The sequence below is a fragment of the Tenrec ecaudatus genome, chromosome 1 (assembly GCF_050624435.1).
Source record: "Tenrec ecaudatus isolate mTenEca1 chromosome 1, mTenEca1.hap1, whole genome shotgun sequence".
Taxonomy (NCBI): Eukaryota; Metazoa; Chordata; class Mammalia; order Afrosoricida; family Tenrecidae; genus Tenrec; species Tenrec ecaudatus.
In genome coordinates, this window is record NC_134530.1 from 8178877 (window position 1) to 8201838 (window position 22962).

At 39.5% G+C, this 22962-nt stretch overlaps 2 protein-coding genes across 2 annotated transcripts; both read left to right on the top strand.

Moving 5' to 3' along the window:
• The first annotated feature begins 376 nt into the window (after nucleotides 1-376).
• LOC142430914 (olfactory receptor 7G2-like) lies at nucleotides 377-1315 on the top strand. The gene has a single exon (XM_075535975.1). The coding sequence runs from the start codon at nucleotides 377-379 to the stop codon at nucleotides 1313-1315; it is 939 nt and encodes a 312-aa protein (XP_075392090.1).
• Nucleotides 1316-19628: 18313 nt separating this feature from the next.
• On the top strand, nucleotides 19629-20570 carry LOC142430921 (olfactory receptor 7G1-like). The gene has a single exon (XM_075535982.1). The coding sequence runs from the start codon at nucleotides 19632-19634 to the stop codon at nucleotides 20568-20570; it is 939 nt and encodes a 312-aa protein (XP_075392097.1). The 5' UTR covers nucleotides 19629-19631.
• Nucleotides 20571-22962: the final 2392 nt, after the last annotated feature.

Sequence of the window (22962 nt, forward strand, 5' to 3'; positions counted from 1 at the left end):
CTTAAACAACTTTTTAATTTGCTTTTTGTCTGGCATTGATTATTGGAGAACGTTGGAGCCTACCACTGACTCGTTGAGTCTGTATGATTCTCTTTAAAGTATCCAAGTGTATAAGTGGTCATAACAGCACAGAGAGTGTAATTGGAGAGGGGGCAAAGCTCAAACACCTCCTCACCGCTGCTTAAATAAGCATTTACACTCGGCTGTAGCAGCTTCAGACCTTTTGAAAACAATCCAATAATATATCTACAAATTTCTCTGAAATTCCTCTCTTTACTGCAGATTTGATATGTCTTTGATGTTGCTACTATTGCTGTAGACATAACGTATTTCACTGTTTCATAACTACGTCTTTTTCATGAGACACATGAACAGCATGAAATCCAGAAACCAAACAAGTGTTTCAGCATTCCTTCTCCTGGCATTAACAGAAGATCTGGAAATGCAGCCCACCCTCTTTAGCCTGTTTCTGTCCATATACCTGGTCACTGTCCTGGGAAACCTGCTCATCATTTTGGCTGTCAGCTTTGACCCTCACCTCCACACCCCCATGTACTTCTTTCTTGCCAATCTCTCCTTTACTGACATCTGCTTCAGCACAACCATCATCCCAAAGATGCTGGTGAGCCTCCAAGCACAGAACCAGAGCATCACTTTTGCTGGATGTCTCGCTCAGACCGGCTTTGTCCTGGTTTTTGCTACTGGGGAAAGTATTCTCCTTTCAATAATGGCCTATGACCGATATGTGGCCATTTGTCACCCACTGAGGTACACAACTATTATGAACCCACATTTTTGTTACTTACTGATGCTATTTTCCTGGCTAACTAACTTGGGGGACGCACTGCTCCACACTCTGATGTTGCTTCAGTTGTCCTTCTGCACAAACTTGGAAATCCCTTACTTCTTCTGTGAAGTGGTTCAAATCATCAAGGTGGCCTGCTCTGACACACTCATCAATAACATCGTCTTATATTTTGCAGCCGTCATACTTGGTGCTGCTCCTTTGTCTGGAATACTTTTCTCTTATAAAAAAATTGTCTCCTCTGTTTTGAGAATGCCATCAGCAGGTGGGAAATATAAAGCTTTTTCTACATGTGGGTCTCACCTTTCTGTGGTTTCCTTGTTCTACGGGACAGGTTTTGGTGCGTATATTAGTTCTACATTCACACGCTCCTCTAGAGAGACTGCAGTAGCTTCAGTCATGTACACCGTGGTCACTCCCATGATGAATCCCTTCATCTATAGCCTGAGGAACAGGGACATTAAGGGAGCTTTGAGAAATATCATCAGGGGCATGCCTGCTTTTCAGTGATTCCATTGTCAGCTCACATTTGGATTTCTATATTGCATCAGAGTGAATGGTACCCAGACAGGACACCTGGCTCTTCCCTCACATCACTGGCTTCTTCTACAATGACAACATTACATTAAGGTTCCATGCAACTGAACTTGCGGTTGAACCTTGGCTTTTCTCTTTGTGTAGCTCTGTGCTATTTGACAAATGATTTCTACTTTTTAAGCTCAACATTGTCCGTCAGCTTCCACAGAGACAGAACCTACCACAGGGATTTTTGGAATAATACTTTTGGGCAATCTTCCTAGACTTATAAGTATGGTATCCCCGATTTAGTCCTACTGAGCAACAACAATTCTCCCATGTCCCAGTTTCATGGGAATCAGGATTATCATTGATAAACTGCACGTGATTCTACTATCATTAGCATTTATGATATTCAATGTCCTATTGTATAAAATTTACCAATTTGATTATTTCAGTGACTTGATATGGTTGTAAGATAATGTAGCCTTATCAGCAAGGAAGGCATTGGCTTGATTAAGAAAATAGAAATCCTGTCTCTGAATGCTCAAACAATAGATGAATCTTTTATTACAGGGTCCTGGAGACAGGAAATGTGCTGAAAGTGGACAATAGGACTTGGTTCATATTCCCAGAAAGTGCCTTCAATTCTAGGAAGCATCTCCTTATGGTCGTAGACAGATAGCCACAGGTGCCATTTCCAGATGTAATAGTGAGAGATACAAATGGATTCCTTGTCCCTGGGCCATTTGGTAACTGAGGCCCTATTGTTAATAATTCTTTCCATAGATCACACAGGAAACATATTCTTCCATCTCCTCATGAACAATGACATCATACCCACCTTTCTAACTTAAGTATGCGGACAACCAATTACCAAAGGAGCTTTTTAAAATTTTTCAGACCATGTTATTAGGACACAACTCAGACAACATACCATTCAGTAGTTCAGTCATATAAAGCAAGCCAGTGCCATCACCACCATCATTTTCAAAATATTGTCATCCTACTGTGCTCTTTGCTATCAGCTTCTCAATACACCTCTCCCCTGCGCCCCTGTCATCCTCCTCAGGAAGCTTTTCTAGTTATTGGCCTGAAATCTGCACACCCTGGGTTTTATATACCATTAACATTTAAAAAAAAATCATAACAGAGGGTTAAGAACATTGACAACAAAATGCAGTGGAGATCACTCCCAATATGAGAAAAATAAAATCTGAAAATATTTTTTAAAACAGATAAAAAGAAATTTATACTAACCAAGTATACGCTGTGTTGGGAAGTTAATTACTATAACCATTGCACATACTTCACCATGTGTGACAATGTACTAGAACTGGTCTGTCCCATATATTATCAGAATCTGTAAGGCTTTTTATTTCTTCCTGTCTCCTTTTTACCCATTTTTCAGCAATTTATTGGTTTACTGTTACTGTAGTAACTTTGAACAGGCTTTCCTATATTATTAACCAAAGCAAATCAATAATTATTGGGTAGAATAGGTAGTGTTGATAGTATGATAGTCTGGGATGACCATTATTTGCTTTGATTTTACTCACTGATTTACTGATAAAATATATAATGAGATTTTATTTTTGTCCATAGTCACCTTATTTCTCAGTTTTATTTCTCATTTCTGGTGAGTCTACATGAAGGTGGAAAAAATTGATTGAATTCCTTAAATCTTAGAGGGTTGCCACCCTCTTAGGAATCTCATGCCAAACTTTGTAATGTGTATTTATGGGGAAGACCATTTTATTATGTTCGTGGAATATATTTAGTGGAGGGTAAAACAGGATGGGAGTAAAAGGAAGCTGGCAGACAGGGACAATCACTTTTCCGACAACAAAGAAGTACTGTCATCAATCGAAGGCATCTCTGTGACTTGGGGGAGGCAAAAAGCACAGGTATGGTAGTAGAAGTGAAGGAATATCGGGAGATCTTGATGGTCTCATTAACACTGATGATGGTGGGAGGGCCGTGTTCAGCACAAAACCACGAAGATCGTTCCTCAACAAGATCGCCAAACAGTTTATACTGAACGCCATCTCCATCTATGTCCATAAAATATTTGAGAGATGAGTGTTCATATGCCTGGTTTCCATACTTCATCAAAGACCTACTGGCATTGATGTCTTGGGAGAAATCAGAAGGACCAGCATTCTAAATTTTCACATTTTTTTTGTTCCCCAGATGTCCATGCATACAAAGGAAGCATGACTTTAATATAGGTGAAAAAGAGGGAATGTCTTTAGACTCCTACAACATAGGTTTCCAAACTTATTTGACCTATCATGCCCTTTAAAAAATTACCCAGCACACACCTGGAAATTAAAAGGTTTCATTCTATAGTCCTTAATCCAAGATAAAGCATGGCTATCTGCTTTTGAAGATCCATTGAATTGTTCCAGCAATCCCCAAGAAATGGTGTGATCCACTTTGGGAAATGCTGTTCTAGAATATGAAATAATCATTGTCAGTAAGTAGTAGCCTTTACTATTTTGCTTATTAAAATATAGCATGCAAGACTCACGTGTGTGCCCATGAGTTGAGCTGTGAAATAAAGTGATGGCATTACTTTGGAATGTAAAGGAGAGTCTCCCCCCCTTTATTACCTCCTACTTTCCCAGTAGGAGCCAAGGTATTTTTGTGGTGGCGAATTTGGCTGCTACCCAGAAGGTCAGTAGTTCAAACCTCAGAGGTGTTTCTTGGGAGAAAGATGAGGCTTTTTGCTCCCATAAAGATTTATGTTCTCAGAAACCCACAAGGGCTCTGTCCTGATGGTCCCCATCAGCCAGAATTGGTTCAATGACTGAGTTAACATTTTAAAACTTCATTCCTACCCAGTAATAAACACAATTCTGAATTCTGTATTTATCATTTTTCTGAAATTATTCTATTGGTTCAGTCTTATGGGCATTACTGGAATTCTGCCCTCCAAAAAAAGAAACAAAAAAAAAAAACCCCAAAGGAAACCTCATTGTCCTGGAATGTTGTTTTCTCATATGCGACCTTGAATGACAGGCTAGAAGTTTGGACATATTATCAGGAGAAACCAGTCCCTGAAGAAGGACATCATATTAGGTAAAGTGGAGGGGCACAGAAAAGAGGATGGCACTCTCTAAGATGGATTGACACAGAGGCTGCATTAACAGGCTCAGACAGAGACTAGCACAGGATCATGTAGTGTTTAGGTCTGTGGGGCAGAGTGTGACTATGAGTCAAAACCCATGATGGCACTGTATCAGAACTGCCTATGTGAGCTTTGATACATGATTCCACCCAAAATAGATTTAAATCTTAACCCCTGGTATCTGAGGATGTGAGATTGTTCAGAAATTGTTATCAGTTAAGTTAACCTGAGGTCATACTGGATTAGGGCCGGCGGTACTAAACCTGTAGGACTTGACTCTTATGAAAGGGACTATATGAAGAGGTATCATGTGAAGACAACAGAAGAGATAGAGTTAGTTACATCGCAGTTGTAAGCAAAGAATTCATAGGGATACAAGTATTTTGGAGAAACCAGAAGGAATCATTTTACCAGAGTTTTTAGACTCTACAAATGTGAGACAGTTTCTTTCACAGTTACAGTAAATTGATATTGCAGCCCTCCATGATTGATGTGTTGTTGGATGCTGTCAAGTCAATTCTGGCTCAGCGCATCACCATGTAACAGAGTGGAACGTTCTCCATAGGTGCTCTGTGCTTTCATCTCCATGGGAGCAGATCACCAGCTCTCCCACAGGGCGGTGTGACTACTTCTGAGGAACCAAGCTTTTGGATAGCAGCCAAGCTATGCCTGCAGGGCTTCTTAGACGCACCTGTGAAAATGCTAGTTTAAAAAAAAATAATTTTATTGGGGCCTCATGCAATTCTTATCACAATCCATACATACATTGATTGTGTCAAGCACATATGTACATTTGTTGCCATCATCATTCTCAAAACATTTGCCTTCTCCTCATTTTCATCCCTTCCTCCTCACTCCCCCCTCCCTCATTAATCCTTCATAATACATAAATTATTATTATGTTTTGTATCTTACACTGTCCAACATCTCCCCTCACCCTCTTCTATTATTTTATAGTACAAGTATTTTATAATATCTCCTTTACAAAACTGGCAATTTAGATTAAAGGACATTGTTTCATCACTTCTGTGTGTCTCTCTATTCAATATATATTTTTTCTCTATTTTTGAAGTTAAGGGTTAAATATAAATGAATAAAGTCTGTCTTAATTGTGCTTTGACAATTATACCATTCTTCTGGGTGCAAACATAATTCATTTATTTCAATGCTGTACTTTTCCTCTTTACGTATGGTAAAGTTATATGTATATCCCTTTTGATGTTAATGGAAATTTTAATAGTTAATACTTTATTATGGATATATCTCTTTGAAAGTACTAATATATATCAGCTGGTAGAAAATAGAATCAATTTTATACCTGGGGTAAAATTTTGGGAAGCAGTGAATGTCTCCTCTCCTTTGAAATGTCCTAAGAGTTTTTTATGTGGATGAATTAGTCAAACCACCCACAAGAGAATTCTAATGATGTAGCTCATCCCAGAAACATTTTCATTTATTCTACTTAGTGGGTGTAAAACGATTACATGTCAATTATTTCTTACATTTATCTTGTTATAAACGAAGACCAAATTTCTTCTCATCTATTCATGGACCGTTTATGTTTCCTTTTGTGGAATTTTCTTCACCGGTGTTTCTTTTCAGCTATTTATCCATTACCTATTATTTGAATCAGTTCTTAATTCAATTGGAATATTAACCGTTGTCAGTTGTCTGCCCTGCTACTTTCTTAAATATGTGGCCGTTGGTTTCTTGGGTGTTTTTGCCAGTCCTTTATATTGTTTTTGCATACTCACAGGTTTTTAATTTTCAGATAGTTTTACTTTTCATTACTTTCCTTAAGACATTGTGCTCAAACATCTTGTTTTTGAAATTATCTCAATCCAAATTTTTTTTTACTGTTTTCTTGAAGACTTGAAGCCTGATCTCTACTGGTAATTTATTTTCCCTTTGATGTGAGACAGAGATTCAAATTCATTTTTGTGTTGAAAATTATATGATTAAACAATCCATTCGCATCAATTCCATTTCAGCAATAAAAAAGCATATATGTATGTTTTGTTCTTTATGTAAGCCCTTTCCTCTTATCAATAGCATCTTTGTTTTTATCCTTGAACTCAGATCACAAGTCAAATATTTTAACATCGAAATCAGGTAAAAATATCTTTGTCATCACAAACATCATTTAGTTAGAACTACAACAGGTTCACTTACCAACGGCTTTTCTGCTAACATTCAATTTACTAAAAAAAAAAGATATTGGTAGCAAAGAGACATGATTTCAATCTATGATAAGGAATTTCAAAAAATAATATGGACTTGAAGCCAATACTTTGATATTTTGAAAGGTTGTGAATACAAATGGCTGTTACATACTCGGTACATTTTGACCACAAACACTATCTTAGAAAATGCTAAATATAAATATTCAAAAACAACATCAACATTAAATGAGCCCTCTATAAAATCAGCCTTATAGATGCTTTAATACAAACTGAGTGAAGGTTTACAGGGCAGGTTTACAGTTTACCATTTTATTGTTTTTATTCTTTCTATTAAAAACATTTTAAAAATTTTACTGTGTTCACTTTTGTTTCCTCTGTGCATTTTAGTTGTGTGTGTGCGTGTATGTGTGTGAGTGAGTGCTAGTTTGCTGGTATTGCTGCTTCAGTCTGTTTCTTCTTCTTTCATTCTTTTTCCTCTCCTTTCACTCTCTTTCCTGTCACAGGACACTAGCCGCTTCCAGACCATTCCCCTCTGCCTAGGGAAACTCTCCAGTCTCAATTGCAGTAGGGCCCACCCGCATTTATTGGCTTTGCAATCAGCTGGGGAAATCATGCTCTTCTTCTTCCTGCAAACAGTGAAGGCATCGCTAGCCTAAACCCAGATGTCCTACAAGTGATGGGGAGAAATGCCTAACCTCCACTGGAGGGACACCATGCTATTGCAGGAATATCCACCCAATCTCCAATGCAATCTCGCTGTCTATGTTAATTCCCCTGCCACCTACAGAGCTCTACAGCAAGGAAGGTATATGCACACGCCCTCCTCAACATGCCAGTTTAAGAGGAAAGCACCACAGGCCATCTGAGATGCTCCAAGCACCGTGAAGCCTACTTAGAGATGGGCCAGGGAAGCAATGCCCTCGTGGCCCCACAACAATCCGACAAGCATCACATGAGAGGAATATCCAACAGACATTCAAAATAACAGGATATTGGGTAGCTAGGATAAAAGTGAAACCGCAGGAAGATATAGCAATAGCCTAACCCCTCAGAACAGGTACTGGCAGGTAGGTCGTAGAACCACTCATACGAATCCCACAAGAGAGAGTCCAGGGCTCTTTGAGTCAGGAAGATGGCTCCAGGCTCCTTCTGAAACAACACATAAACAGCAATCAGTTTTAACAGTTTAAATGAAAAAGCAGGAGAAATAAGACAATGCTAGAAGATGGCATGAACCTAACTATGGTCACAGAAGAAGCAGATATTGATCTGCCACAAAAAATAAATTTTCAAAATGCTGCTTGAAGTCATAAAGGATATGAGGGAAGCAATGCAGAAAAAAGATGAAATGATAGGGGAGATACAAGCAACATACCAAATGGAAATACAAGAGTTAAGGGATGAAATAACAAATTCGAGTGACAAGTTGAAAGAACTTGTCAACATACTTGAGGAGGCAGAGAATCGCACCAGTGACCTAAACAAGAATGAAGCCGACCACAGCAAATGGGAAAGGCATTCAAATAAGACAATCATACAAACTGAAGAGAATATGAGAGCCATGTCTGACGCTATGAAATGAAACAATATTAAAATAATTGGACTACTGAAACAAGACACAACAAACAAGTCAACAGCGAAAACAGCAAGATATTTCTTAGAGGAAAACTTCCCAAGCTTAATAAATGAAAATCAGGCCACCATTAAAGAGGCTGAAAGAACACCAGTCATACAGAATCCCAAAAGGAGTTACCAAGACACATAATTTGTAAAATTATCCAATTATGAGGAAAAGGAGAAGATCCGAAAATTAGCTTGGGAAAAGCAAACAGTCACATATAAAGGTAGCCCAGTAAGTGTATGTTCAGACCTATCAGCAAAAACAATGAAGAAGAGGAGAGATTGGAGTAACATATTCAAAAATTGAAGAAAAACAACACAAACCCAAGAATACTTTACACAGCCAAATTATCTATTAAGATAGATGGAGAAGTAGGTCTTCCAAGACAAGAACAACCCCAAAGAATACATAAAAAGAAACCCAGCCCTACAAAATATCCGTGCTGATCCAGTATGGGCAGAAAATCAACAGTCACTGAGGGCAAATAAGAGACGATCACATAGAACAACCCCACTCAGAGAGCGACAAAGAGGAAACAACTCCAAAGATAGCATCAGCTCAATAGTGGAAAGAAAGCAAACCTAAACCACACACAACACAAGAGGATAGTATAGGTAGATAGGAAATTATCCAACACAAAAGATACAAGATGACATCACAGAGTTCACAGATGGATGTACTAACACTGAATATCTATGTCCTGAACTCAGGCATTAAAAGGCAAAGGCAACAGACTGGCTCAGAAAACATAACTCATTAACTGCTGCCTCCTGGACACTCATCTCAAGCTTGCAGATAAAATCAGGTTGAGAATTGAAGGCTGGAGAAAAATATACCAAGCAAATGGCAGTGCAAAAAATCAAGGGTGTCAATCTTAATATCTGACTAAATTGACCTCAAGTTACAGCCATAAGAAACTAGGAGGGGCACTATATAATGCTGAAGGAAACAGTAGGCCAAGAACCAGTGAGCATAATAAACATATATGCACCTAATAAGAGACCTGCAAAATTCATAAATCAAACACTCCAAAAGATATAAAAGGAGATCCCATGTTAAACAATTATAGTTGGTGACTTTGATACACCACTCCCTGAAAAAGATAGATAATTGGGGGGGCGAAAACTCCAGCAGGCTACATATCTAAATTGGATGACTTGAATTGATAGATATTTTCAGAGCTTTCCACTGACATACAAAAAATTCACATTCTTTTCAAGCGCACATGCACATATTGAAAATGTACCAAATGCTGGGACACAAGACGAGGTTGAGTAATTCAAGCACTTAGAAATTATACAGAAATCTCTATCCAATCACTGTGCTATAAGGTTAGGAATTAAGAGAATTATGGTGAAGAAAACAAGAGAAAGCAGTTGGAGGATAAACAATTTTATATTGCAAAGGGAGTGAGTATTGACCCAAATCAGAGATGAAATCAGGAGGTTTCTAGAAACCAATGAGAAAGAAAATTCAAGGTACCCAAACCAGTGACATACAGCAAAGATATTTATCAGAGGAAGGCTGATAGCAATAAATGCACACATTAAAAAAGAAGAGAGACTCGCGGATGATATGCTGACACAAAACTTACACCAATTAGAGCAGAGTGAAAAGAACAACCCTACTAATAGCAAGAAGATAGATTCATAAAAATCACAGCCGAGACACAGGAGAGGGAAAACAAGAATACTACGGGAAAAAAATAATGCCGCTAAAAGTTGTTTTTTTTTGAAAGAATTAACAAAATTGATAAACTGCTGGCAAACCTAACCAAAGAAAGGAAGGAAAAAACGACATTTGCATAATGAGGAATGAAACAGGGGACATTACAACGTACCATAATGAAATCAAAATAATAATTACACAGTACTATGATAGTCTATACTCTAATGAATTCAACAATTTGTAATACATGAAGAAATATTTGCAAACACAAACTCTCTCCAGACTATCCCAGATGGATATCAAGAACATCAACAGACCCATTGCAATTGAAGATATAGACAAGGAAATCAAGGATTACCAACAGATAATCTTCTGGGCCAGATGGCTTCACAGGAGAATTTTACCAAGCATTCAGGGAAGAACTGACACCAATCCTATACAAACTCTTCCAGAACATAGAAAAAGGTGGAACATGCCCAAACTCTCTCTATGAAGCTAGTATAACTCTGATACCTTAATCGGGCAAAGATAACACAAGAATTGAGATCTACAGACTAATTCCCTAATGAACTTTGATACTTAACTATATACAGGCCAATAGAATACAAAAGCATATTAAAAAACAATTCACCGTGATCAAGTGGGATTCAGACAAGTGATGCAAGGATGGTTCAACATACGAAAGACCATCAACATTATTCTCCACATTGGCAAGAAAAACGGTAAGAACCACATGATAATATGTATAGATGTGGACAAAACATTCGACAACATCCAACACACATTTCCTGTTTAAGATACACAAGAAGATAGGAATAGAAGGAAAATTCCTCAATATTATATATGCCATATATGAAAAAAACCAAAAGCCAATGTAGTAGTTAATGAGAATGGACGAAAATAATTCCACTGAAAAAGAGGACCAGACAAGGAAACCCCTTGTCCCCACTCCTATTTAACATTTACTGGAGGTCCCAGCCAACAACATAGGACAAAGGAAAGATATTAAAGGTATTCCATTTGGAGAAGGGAGAGGTGCAATTATCATTATTCACAGATGATATGATTATGTATATCGAATATCCCTTAAATTCCACAAGTGGTGTGTCAGAAGCAATAGAGCAGTATGGCTTAGTGGCAGGATACAAAATCAACAAACAGAAGTTTATTGAACTGCTCTACATAACAAGCAAAATCACAGAAGAAATGACTGAAAACATAGTATCCTTTACACTAGCCAAGTACTAATTGAAATACCCAGGGACATACCTGAATAGAAAAAATACTGAATGATTTGTATGAGGAAAATTATAAAACACTACTACAGGAAATCAAGAGTGACCTCAACAAAGGGAAGAATATCCCATGCTCATGGAATGGCAAACTCAATATAGTAAAGATGTCAATTCTTCCCAAGGCACTATATAAATTCAATGCTATCCCAATACGATTACCACCATCCTTCAAAGAATTGAAAAAACAGATTACTAACTTCATATGGAGGTGAAAGAAGCCCAGAAGTAGCACAGAACTCCTCAAGAAGAAAGACAAAATGGAACAGCTTGCTCTACCTGACTTTAACACATACTCTAAGGCCACAATAGTCAAAACAGTGTGGTACTGGTATAACAACAGATATTCAGACCAATGGAAAAGGGCTGAAGACCCAGAAACATCAGCATACATGCAACTGATCTTTCATAAGGTCCCAAAATTCTTAAATGGGAAGCCATCTTTAATAAATGGTGCTGCCTTTGAGGACAACACTAGAGACACAAGTGGGAATTGTGCCCGCCATGAGCTCACCATGCAGAAACCAGCCCCTGGGGGCATTCAGCAGAGCGGTGAGGGAAGAAGAGCAATAAAGTCCCCAGGGATAGAGGAGGTGCCAGGGCATGACACCCCATCAAACTTGTCAGGAAAGCACATATGAAGGAAAACAAACAGACCCTGAACTATTCATACATTTATGTGTGTTTGTGTGTGTTGTAGTTGTAGCTATTGTTTTACTTTCTGTTGGTGCTTCGTGGTACTCGATCTTGTGATGGTATATAGCATGTCTACCTGGTAGGGATAGGTGGAATAAGCAGAGCAGAAGAGAGAACAGCGGGATGAAAGTTCCGGGGCGACATGGGGGTAGGGGTGGTGGGGGAAAAGAAGAGGATGTTAACAAGCCAAGGGACAAGGGACTAACAAGTAATCCAAGATCAGTCTCAAGGAGGATGTGGGATGTCTGGCAGGGCTGGATCAAGGGCAATGTAACTGAGAGGAATTCCTAAAACCCTAATGAAGGCAGAACATGATAGTGGGACAAGAGGAAGGTGCAACGGAACAGAGGAAAGAACTAGGAGGCAAACGGTAGTCATAGAGATTAAAATACAGACATACAAAGATGTAAATATATTTATATATGATGTGGGGGGAATAGATCTATGTACATATATTTATAGGTTTAGTATTAAGGAAACAGATGGACAGTGGCCCCCTGCTCAAGTACTTCCTCAACACAAGAACACTCTGTTCTAATAATTCGGCAGCCTGAGATGCTCACCTGCGTGGCACGATCGCTGAAGACAATGGGTGCACAAGCAAATGTGGTGAAGAAAGTTGATAGTGCCCAGCTACCAAAAGACATAGCACCTGAAGTCTTAAAGACCTGAAGATAAACAAGCAGCCATCTAGCTGAGAGAAAACAAAACCCACATGAAAGAAGCACACCGGCCTGTCCTGACTAGATCACTGAGGACAAAGTGGGTACATAAGCAAAAGTTGTGAACAAAGCTGATGGTGGCTGGCTATCAAATTATATAGCATCAGGGGTCGTAAAGGCTTGAAGACAATCCGGTGGCCATCTAACTAAGAAACAACAAAGCCCACAAGGCCGAAGCACACCAGCCTGTCCAGACGCGAACGCTAAAGACAAAGTGGATGCATAGACAAATGCGGTGAAGAAAGCTGATGGTGCCCAGTTGTCAAAATATATAGAATCTGGGGTCCCATAGGCTGGAAGATAAACAAAAGGCCATCTAACTGAAAAACAACAAAGCCCACAAGGAAAATGCACACCAGCCTGGGAGATGACAAGGCATCGAAGGGATCAGATATCAAGCATCAAAGGCCAAAAAAAGAAAATCATAGCATTGTGAATGAGAGGGAGTTCAGAGAGGGGACCCAGGGCCCATCTGGGGATTGGACAATCCCTTGCAGAAAGTTTATGGGGAGGTGACGAACCAGCAGGGTGTAGTGTAGCAACAATGAAACATACAATTTTCTTCTGGTTCTTGAATGCTTCCTCCCCCCCCCCACTGTCATGAACCCAATATGACCTTACATAACAGGCTGGACTGGGAGATATACACTGGCATGGATAGGAACTGGAAATACGGGGAATCCAGGACAGATGAGCCCCTCAAGAACAGTGGTGAGAGTGGCGATTGGGAAGGTGGAGGGAGGGTGAGGGAGAAATGGGAAACAAAAGACTAGGTCTACATGTAACCTCCTCTCTGGAGGATGGACAGAGGAGAACTGGGTGAGGAAGACATTGGATGGTGTAAGATATGATAAAATAATAATTATTTATAGATTATCAAGGGTTCAGGGAGAGGGCGAGTGGGGAGGGAGGAGAAAATGAGGAGCTGATGCCAGGGGTTCAGGTGGAGAGTGAGTGTTTTGAGAATGATGATGGCAACATATATGCAAATGTGCTGGCCACAAATGATGAATAAAAAAGAGTTGTATGATCCCCTAATAAAATGACCAAAAAATAAATAAATGGTGCTTGAAAAAATGGTATCTACCTGCAGAAAAATGAAGCAAGACCCTTACCTCACTCCACACACAAGAATAAGCTGAAGATGGATCACAGACCTTGAGATAAAACCCTAAACAATTAGGACCATTAATGAGGGTATTGGGGCAAACCTGAGAACCTTGGCACAGGGAATATATCGGCTATCAGAAATAGGGAAGGATGCAAATACAGAGGAGTGACAAATAGACAAATGGAATATATTGAAGATAAGACACCTGTGTACATCGAAAGAATTCACCAAGAGAATAATAAGAGAGTCCACCAGCTGGGAAAACATCTTTAGCAATGACACATCAGACAAAGGCCTTATTACTAAAATCTACAATACTTTACAAGCTTACAATAAGAGAAAAACTAAACGCCCACTGAGGAGGTGGGTAAAGGACCTGAATAGAAGTTTCACAGAGTCTGAAATCTGAATGGCCAATAAACATATGAGAAAATGTTTCTGATCATTAGGCAGAAGAGAAATGAAAATCAAAACAACTATGAGATACCACCTGATACCCTCAAAATAGACCAATTCAAACAATCAGAAAGTAACAAGTGTTGGAGGGGCTGAGGTGATATAGGAACTCTCATCTACTGCTGGTGGACCTGCAGGTATGAACAGCCACTATTGAAATTGATTTGGCAAATTCCAAAACAGATGGAAATTGAGCTACCCTATGACCCAGCAATCCCCCTACTGGGCATATATCCAGAAGGTGAAGAAACAAACCATAGCCAGACATCTGTGCTCCAATGTTCATTGGGGTACAGTTCACAATCGCAAAGAGCTGGAAACAACCCAACAGTCTATCAACAGACGAATGGATTAAAAAACTGTGGTATATACATACTATGGAGTACTGTGCATCACTAAAAAGCAGTGATGAACGCATGAATCATAATGCCACATGGGAAGAACTGGAGGAAATTATGCTAAGTGAAGTAAGCCAAGCACAAAAGGACAAGTATAACATGAGTCCACTGAGATAAGCTTATATATATATATATATATATATATATATATATATATATATATATATATATATATATATATATGAAAGAAAAAAAAAAGAAAAGGCAAAAGGGGCACAGGGACAAGGCTACTGTATACAAACACTCCAGGGGTGAAGTCCAGGTAGTATGAGAGGAGCCAGACCAAATCCAAGGGTATACATGGTAGCCAACTAAAAAGGGGCGGGGTTGGGGAAAGGGGAAAGAATAAAGTGATGTGCGTTGGGGGAATAGGCCACTGACCCACCCAAAAGGAAGGTATTGTTGGGTCTCCGCAGGAAAAGAGGGACCAGACTTAAAGCCAGTGCCAAACCAATGCAGCGTGCCAGTAAAGAGTGGGGAGCCATTGTAGGGGCATGAGTGCTCGGCCCTCATACCAGCTACGTGGACAACTACCTCTCTCGCCAGAAGAATCGACTTTAAAGGAGCGCACTGAAGCTGCAGCTAGGGGAGCGGGACATGTCTGATCAGAGCACACAGGAGCAAATGAAGGGGGAGGAAGAGAGAATGGAGCACATCCTGGCCCACCAGGCCTGAAGCATGATATCCCTGCTCTGTACAGGCAACAGAGTGGACCATATGGCTGATCCCACTATGAGATACGCCATCCATTGCCTGCTCAGGGCCCTAAGGGGGACAACACTGGAAACTCAGCGTCGGGACTGGCCTGGACTGACCCTGTGACAGCGAGGCAAACTACTAAAAGTGTGCAGCAGAACAACCATGGGCACAGAGGAGGAAGACCCTGAGGGAGTACAAAGGACAGACTCTGGGACTAGAGTGTGGAAACCCATTGGACCTGAATGAAGGACACACCTAGAGATCAAAAATTAGACCTAGATTTATTTACAGCTTTTACTTTATTTTAAATTTTTTTCTTTTAATTAATTTATTCTTTTACTGGTCATTGGCTTTCTTTTTTGTTGTCATCACTGTGTTCCCATTAGTGGCCTATCTTGTTATGGCTTGAGTTTTGGTGCATATTATTATCTCTACAGATCTATCTAGATAAGATATTCTGGTTGAATAGGCTGGAGGAGAAAACAAGGGGACCAATGGTTCTGGGGGCGGGAACATGGGAGAGGAGGAGGCGGGGATAAGGAGGTGGTGCTGACCAACAGGGGAGAAACAAGTGATGTAAAATCAGTGTTAAGGAGGGTGTGAAAGGCCTGGTAGGGATACAGCAAGGGCAATTGAACCCGAAAGAAATTACTGAAACCAAAATGAAGGTTGTGCATGATAGTGGGACAAGAGGAAAGTAAAAGGAACTAGGTGACAAAGAGTATTTATAGAGGTCTAAACACCGGCATGTACATATGTAAATGTATTTATATAAGATAGTGGGGAAATAAATCTACGTGCATATATTTATAGTTCTAGTATTGAGGCAGCAGATGGACATTGGCCTCCACTCATGTACTTACTCAATGAGAGATTACGTTGTTCTATTAAATTCGCATTCCAGGATGCACACCTTCCCGATATGATTGCTGAAGAAAAATGTATGCATAAGCAAATGTGCTGCAGAAAGCTGATGGTGCTCAGCTATCAGCAGATATAGCATCTGGGGTCTTAAAGGCTTCAAGATAAACAAGCGGGCATGTAGCTGAGAAGCATCAAAGGCCACATGGAAGAAGCACACCAGCCTGTCTGATCACGAGGTGTAGAAGGGACCAGTTATCAGACATCAAAGAACTAAAAATCATATCAATTGGTGCCCACCTTCCTGATACAATCACTGAATAAAAATGTATGCATAAGCAAATGTGGTGAAGAAAGCTGATGGTGTCCGGCTATCAAAAGATATAGTATCTGCCGTCACAAAGGCTTGAGATAAGGAAGCGGCCATCTAGCTCAGAAGCAACAAGGCCCACATGGAAGAAGCACACCAGTCTGTGTGACCATGAGCTGTCGAAGTGATCGGGTATCAATCATCAAAGAACAAAAATCATATCATTGTAAATGAGGGTGAGTGCAGAGAGGAGACTCAAATCTCATTGATAGGCAACTGGATACCCCCTTACTGAAGAGTTGTGGGGAGAAGATGAGCCAGTCAGGGTACAGGTAGCAACGATGAAACATATAACTTTCCTCTAGTTCTTAAATGTTTCCTCCTCACCCCCACCCCCGACTATCATGATCCCAATTCTACTTTACAAATCTGGCTTTAACAGAGGATGTACATTGGTACAGATAACAACTGGAAACAGAGAATCCAGACAGATACCCCCTCCAGCACCAGTGGTAAGAGTGGTGATGCCTGGAGGGTGGAGGGAATGTGGGGTAGAAAGGAGGAACCGATTATAAGAATCTATGTATAGCCTCCTCCCTGGGGGATGGACAGCAGAGAAGGGGGGGAAGACATCAAACAGCTAAACATATGAAAAAATATTAATAATTTATGAATTATGAAGGCATCATGAGTTAGGGGGGAATGGAAAGGGAGGGGGGAAAACAAGGAGCTGACATTGAGGGCTCAAGTAGAAGACATGTGTTTTGAAAATGATGATGTTAACAAACGTACCTATGTGCTTGACACATGGATGTCTGTTTGGATTCTGATAAGAGTTGTATGAGCCCCCAATAACATGATTTTAAAAACAGTTGTAAGAGCCTCAATAAAATGATTTTTTAAAATTAAAATGTATATCTTTTATTTGAATATCAGGATTTCCCACTTTCCTTTCTTTGAAATCACGTCCTCACTCTATTATCAACAGGTTCACATTAACTTTCACCCATCACCACGCCTCTAATCCTGAATTCCATTTCCCGATTCCCCTGATTAGTACTATTGGGAACTCCATATATCCAGCCACCAAAGCAGCTAAAAATTTGGATTATTTCTCCCATGCAGGCTTTTCAAACACTTGCAGCTCGTATGTGCACGAATTTATGGTTAATTTTTTTCATTTTTAAATGATACCTACAAATCATACCTTGTATTTTTATGCTTCCGGTGTTTCTCTAGTACATTTAAGTTGCATTTTATTCTAATTTATCTGTTATTTCAAGTATTTGAAGTGAATTCAGGTAATCTGGCAAAGAGTGGCATCATTATACCATCAATGTCAAGGTGGTTTATAAGTAGTATATCCATAGAAAACAGCACATTAAAACATGTATACGGTAATAGAGATGCTAATATAAATAGAGGAACACATGAAAGAAATGAACCCATTAAAAGCAAAAAGAGTTTCAGTGACACCTAAAAGGGAGCACCATCTTTGCCTGTTACTTAATAGCTATTATCTACCTAGCTCTAGTGAGAGTACAGGTAAACCTGCATGATACACCTAACAATTACCCTGCATCCTCTCAACTCCATTGAAAAGCAAGAGTCAAAGTAGTATCCTCCTTCCCTGATGTGAATAAAGGCGTAAATAGAAAATGTGCATAATGAAACCTGTTAGGAAGAGATTGGGGAGTCTGACATGGGATCCATAGAAGGGAGTGACACTTGTAAATTCAGTTATCAGCTTCAGAATTGATTGCAAAGAATAGCTTTGAATATGTCCAATGTAGAAGAATGAAGGTTAAAATTCAAGGGATATTCCAAAAGTCTTAGAGAGGAATAACTATGTTTCCATTTGACTACATGCACATTCCTCTACATAAATGATATTTTTGCGCCTAAAGTAAGAAATAGGCTTCCGAGGATCTTTGGGAAGATAGAGTTGCTTTCAAGTGTACTTTTAAAAGGAAGACTTGAATGAAATTAGACAAAACATGTTCACATATAGAAGGTATGTGACATGGGGGTGAGGAGAAATAGGTGAAGACATGTGAATGGCATGCAGCTGGCTTCACAGAGTCAGGAAATCAGCGATGATTAATTTCACTTTTTGAATTCTATTCTTTAAGGATTTGCACTGCCATAGAAGCAGAATTAAAGTGTTGGATTAATGAGGAGCTTTGGATATTTATCCCCCAGAGATATGACACTTCAGTTGGTGTGCCTGTGACCCCCTCAATCTACAGTCCTCTCCCAATAGAGAAGGGGTACACTGGAGACTCTGACAAAGCTGGTCCTCAGGTCCGTGACCCTGGTCTCTCACTCAGTTCCTCAACATTTCCTGAGGGTACATCTTCTACAGCCAGAGAGGATGTGAAGGCTTCTTCCTCAATGAGGCCAACCAGGTACGCGAATGTCCTAGAGCTGTTTGGGAATGAGAACAGATGTTTCACCACAATTTCTTCCGTGATAAACCATGAAGGGAGTATGTGTTTGAAATGGCTTGAATCAAGTCTGCCAAATATTCCTAACTTCCAACGTATTGACAATGTTCCTTTATTTTTGCAACAAAACCAGGGAACCGGCCTCTTATTATCCATCTGTCTTTGCATTATCTTTACAAAGGCAGAGCTCATTTCCTCCTGCAGAGAGTTCTACCTCTTCCTGGTGAGACTGCTGTAAAAGTGTCTGATATTTGCTTCCATTCTGGAAACAGGGAAAGATCAAAATGATCAGTTTCACTGGATGTTCATGTCCCAGGATCTTAGACAAATTTGTATTTGCTTTGTTGCCTGCCATTCATCACTGGAGAAAGTTGGAGCCTCCCACTGACTCATCGGGTCTGTATGATTGTCTTTAAAGTACCCAAGTGTATACGTGGTCATAACAGCACAGAGAGTGTAATTGGAAAGGGGGCAAAACTCAAACACCTCCTCATCGCTGCCTAAAGAAGCATTTACCCTCAGCTGTAGCAGCTTCAGACCTTTTAAAAACAATCCAATAATATGTCTACCAAAGACTGCTCCTCTATATTTCTCTGAAATTGCTCTTTCCTTTACCACAGATGTGGTTTGCATGTGCTGTTGCTACTCTTGCTGTAGGCATAACATATTTCACTGTTTCATAACTACGTCTTTCCCATGAACACATCAACACCATGAAATCAAGAAACCAAACAAGAGTTTCAGAATTCCTTCTCCTGGCACTGACGGAAGATCCGGAAATGCAGCCCATTTTCTTTAACCTGTTTCTGTCCATATACCTGGTTACTGTCCTGGGAAACCTGCTCATCATGTTAGCTGTCACCACTAACTCCCACCTCCACACTCCCATGTACTTCTTCCTTGCCAATCTCTCCTTTACTGACATCTGCTTCAGCACAACCATCATCCCAAAGATGCTGGTGAGCCTCCAAGCACAGAACCAGAGCATCACTTTTGCTGGATGTCTCACTCAGGCCGGCTTTGTCCTGGTTTTTACTACTGGGGAAAGTATTCTCCTTTCAATAATGGCCTATGACCGCTATGTGGCCATTTGTCACCCACTGAGGTACACAACAATTATGAACTCACATTTTTGTTACTTACTGATGCTATTTTCCTGGCTAACTAACTTGGGGGACGCACTGCTCCACACTCTGATGTTGCTTCAATTGTCCTTCTGCACAAATTTGGAAATCCCTTACTTCTTCTGTGAAGTGGTTCAAGTCATCAAGGTGGCCTGCTCTGACACACTCATCAATAACATCGTCTTATATTTTGCAGCCGGCATACTGGGTGCTGCTCCCTTGTCTGGAATAATTTTCTCTTATACAAAAATTGTCTCCTCTGTTTTGAGAATGCCATCAGCAGGTGGGAAGTATAAAGCTTTTTCTACCTGTGGATCTCACCTTTCTGTGGTTTCCTTGTTCTACGGGACAGGTTTTGGTACGTATATTAGTTCTACATTCACACACTCCTCTAGAGAGACTGCAATAGCTTCCATCATGTACACCGTGGTCACTCCCATGATGAATCCCTTCATCTATAGCCTGAGGAACAGGGACATGAAAAGAGCCTTGAAAAACATCATCAGGGGCATACCTGCTTCTCAGTGATTCCATTGTCTGCTCACATTTGGATTTCTAGATTGCTTCAGAGTTTATGCTACTCAAGACAGGACACCTCTCTCTGCCTCACATCACTGTCGTCTTCTACAATGAAGAGATTACATTACGGTTCAGTGCAACTGAACTTGCGGTTGAAACTTGGCTTTTCTCTTTGCGTAGCTCTGTGGTATTTGGCAAATTATTTCTACTTTTTAAGTTCAACATTATCCGTCAGCTTCCACAGAGACAGAACCTACCACAGGGATTTTTGGAATAATACTTTTGGGCAATCTTCATATATATATATATATATATATATATATATATATATATATATATATATATATATATATATATATAAAATCTCAAATTTAGTCCTACTGAGCAACAAGAATTCTCCCTTGTCCCAGTTTCATGGGAATCAGGACCATCATTGGTAAACTGCACGTGATTCTACTATCATTAGCATTTATGATATTCAATGTCCTATTGTATAAAATTTACCAATTTGATTATTTCAGTGACTTGATATGGTTGTAAGATAATGAAGCCTTATGAGGAACAAAGGCATTGGTTCCATTAAGAAAATAGAAATCCTGACTCTGAATGATCGAACAATAGATGAATCTTTTATTACAAGAACCCGGAGATGGAAAATGGTTGCATATGGGCTGCTACCCAGAAGGTAAAGAGTTCAAATTTTCCAGTTGTTCCTTGTGAAAAAGATCAAGCTTTCTGCTCCCCAAAAGTTTTAAAATCTCAGAAACCCACAAGGGCTCTGTCCTGAGTGTGACCATGAGTCAGAATTGGTTCAATGACAGTGAGTTCAAATGTTTAAAAGGTCACCCTACACAGTGATAAACACTATTCTGAATTCTGTATTTATCATATTTTCTGAAATTATTCTATTGATTCAGTCTTATTTTACTACTGGAATTATGCCCACCCCTAAAAACAATCAAATTCACTGCAACGGAGTTGATGTTGTCTCATAAGTGACCTTCAAGGAAAGGCTTTGGACATATTATCAGGAGAAACCAGTCCCTGAAGAAGGACATCATATTACATAAAGTGGAGAGGGACAGAAATCAGAAAGGCACTCTCTCAGATGGATTGACACAGAGGCTGCATCAACAGGCTCGGCAGAGATGGGCACAGGATCATGCAGTGTTTAGGTCTGTGGCTCATAGTGTTGCTATGAGTCCAATCCAATAAGTTATTCCATTTGTTGATTTCTGCTTCCTTGAATTGTTGATTCGAGATACCTGTTAAATAAAATCCTTAACAAGATCAATCTTTCCTCCTTTGTCAGTACAATCAATTGGTTTCATTGGGATGATCTGTGCTTTCCTTTCATTGAGGTATAAACCCTACTGAAGCCCGTGGTCTTTAATATTCATCAGCAAGTTCCTAAAATCTCCCTTGCTTATAGGATGCAAGGTTGTCTCATTGGCATACTTCAAGTTATTATTGAGTCTTCCTCAAATTCTACTGCCTCACTCTTTTTTATGTAGACCGAGTTTTCTTATTTGCTAAGCATACAGATTGAATCAGAATGCAGAAAGTATACTTTCTGATTTTAAATCATGGAATATCTCCATTACAATATTGATGATTTGTCATTGTTTTTCTAAATGTGTGTGTATGTCTGTGTTTAAGGGAATTTTGCTGGACTCGTTAAGTGATTATTCTGTCTCAATTAATATGAATGTGGCTCTATTCCTTTGTTCCATTAGTGTGTTATATGACGCTTATTGACGATCCTATGTTATATTTATAATAAAATCACACCTGGACATATATCAGATGCTTTTAACATGCTAGTGTATTTGATTGCCTAGTATGTTGTAGAGTATTTTCAAATTTATATTCATAATGGATGTGGTCTTTGAAATAACCACCGCCTGGCTCTAAAAGTCAACTATACACAAACGCCTTCCAACTTTATGACTCCAGAAGGGAACACTGTGTTATTTCATCTATCAGACACATCTGATCGGTATATTCCAAAGTACAGCCTTGATATTAATGTTTTACCCACAGAAACAACACTGACAACTCCATTTGTTTAGGTGAAAATTAGAGGAAAAAAATTCTCTGCCATTAAGTATTTTATTTCTGATGAGTCAGAATTGACTCGGTGCAATGAACTTATTTTTTGTTTGTTTGTTTTAATTTATTTAAACTCCCTAAAAAAATCTGTTCCCTCCTGATTTTGTCTTTTTTTAAAAAAAAACTTAATCCTTTTCTGGGTGGCTCATACAACTATCATCACAATCTACACATACATTGTGTCAAGCACATTTGTACATTTGTTATCTTCATCATTCTCAAAACATTTGCTTTCTGCTTGTGTCCTTAGTATCATCTCCTCATTTCCTCCCTCTCTCCCCACTCCCCT

What these genes read in the sequence shown, in the direction of transcription:
- LOC142430914 (XM_075535975.1), top strand. Translation starts at nt 377, where the DNA reads ATGAAATCCAGAAACCAAACAAGTGTTTCAGCATTCCTTCTCCTGGCA.
- LOC142430921 (XM_075535982.1), top strand. Translation starts at nt 19,632, where the DNA reads ATGAAATCAAGAAACCAAACAAGAGTTTCAGAATTCCTTCTCCTGGCA.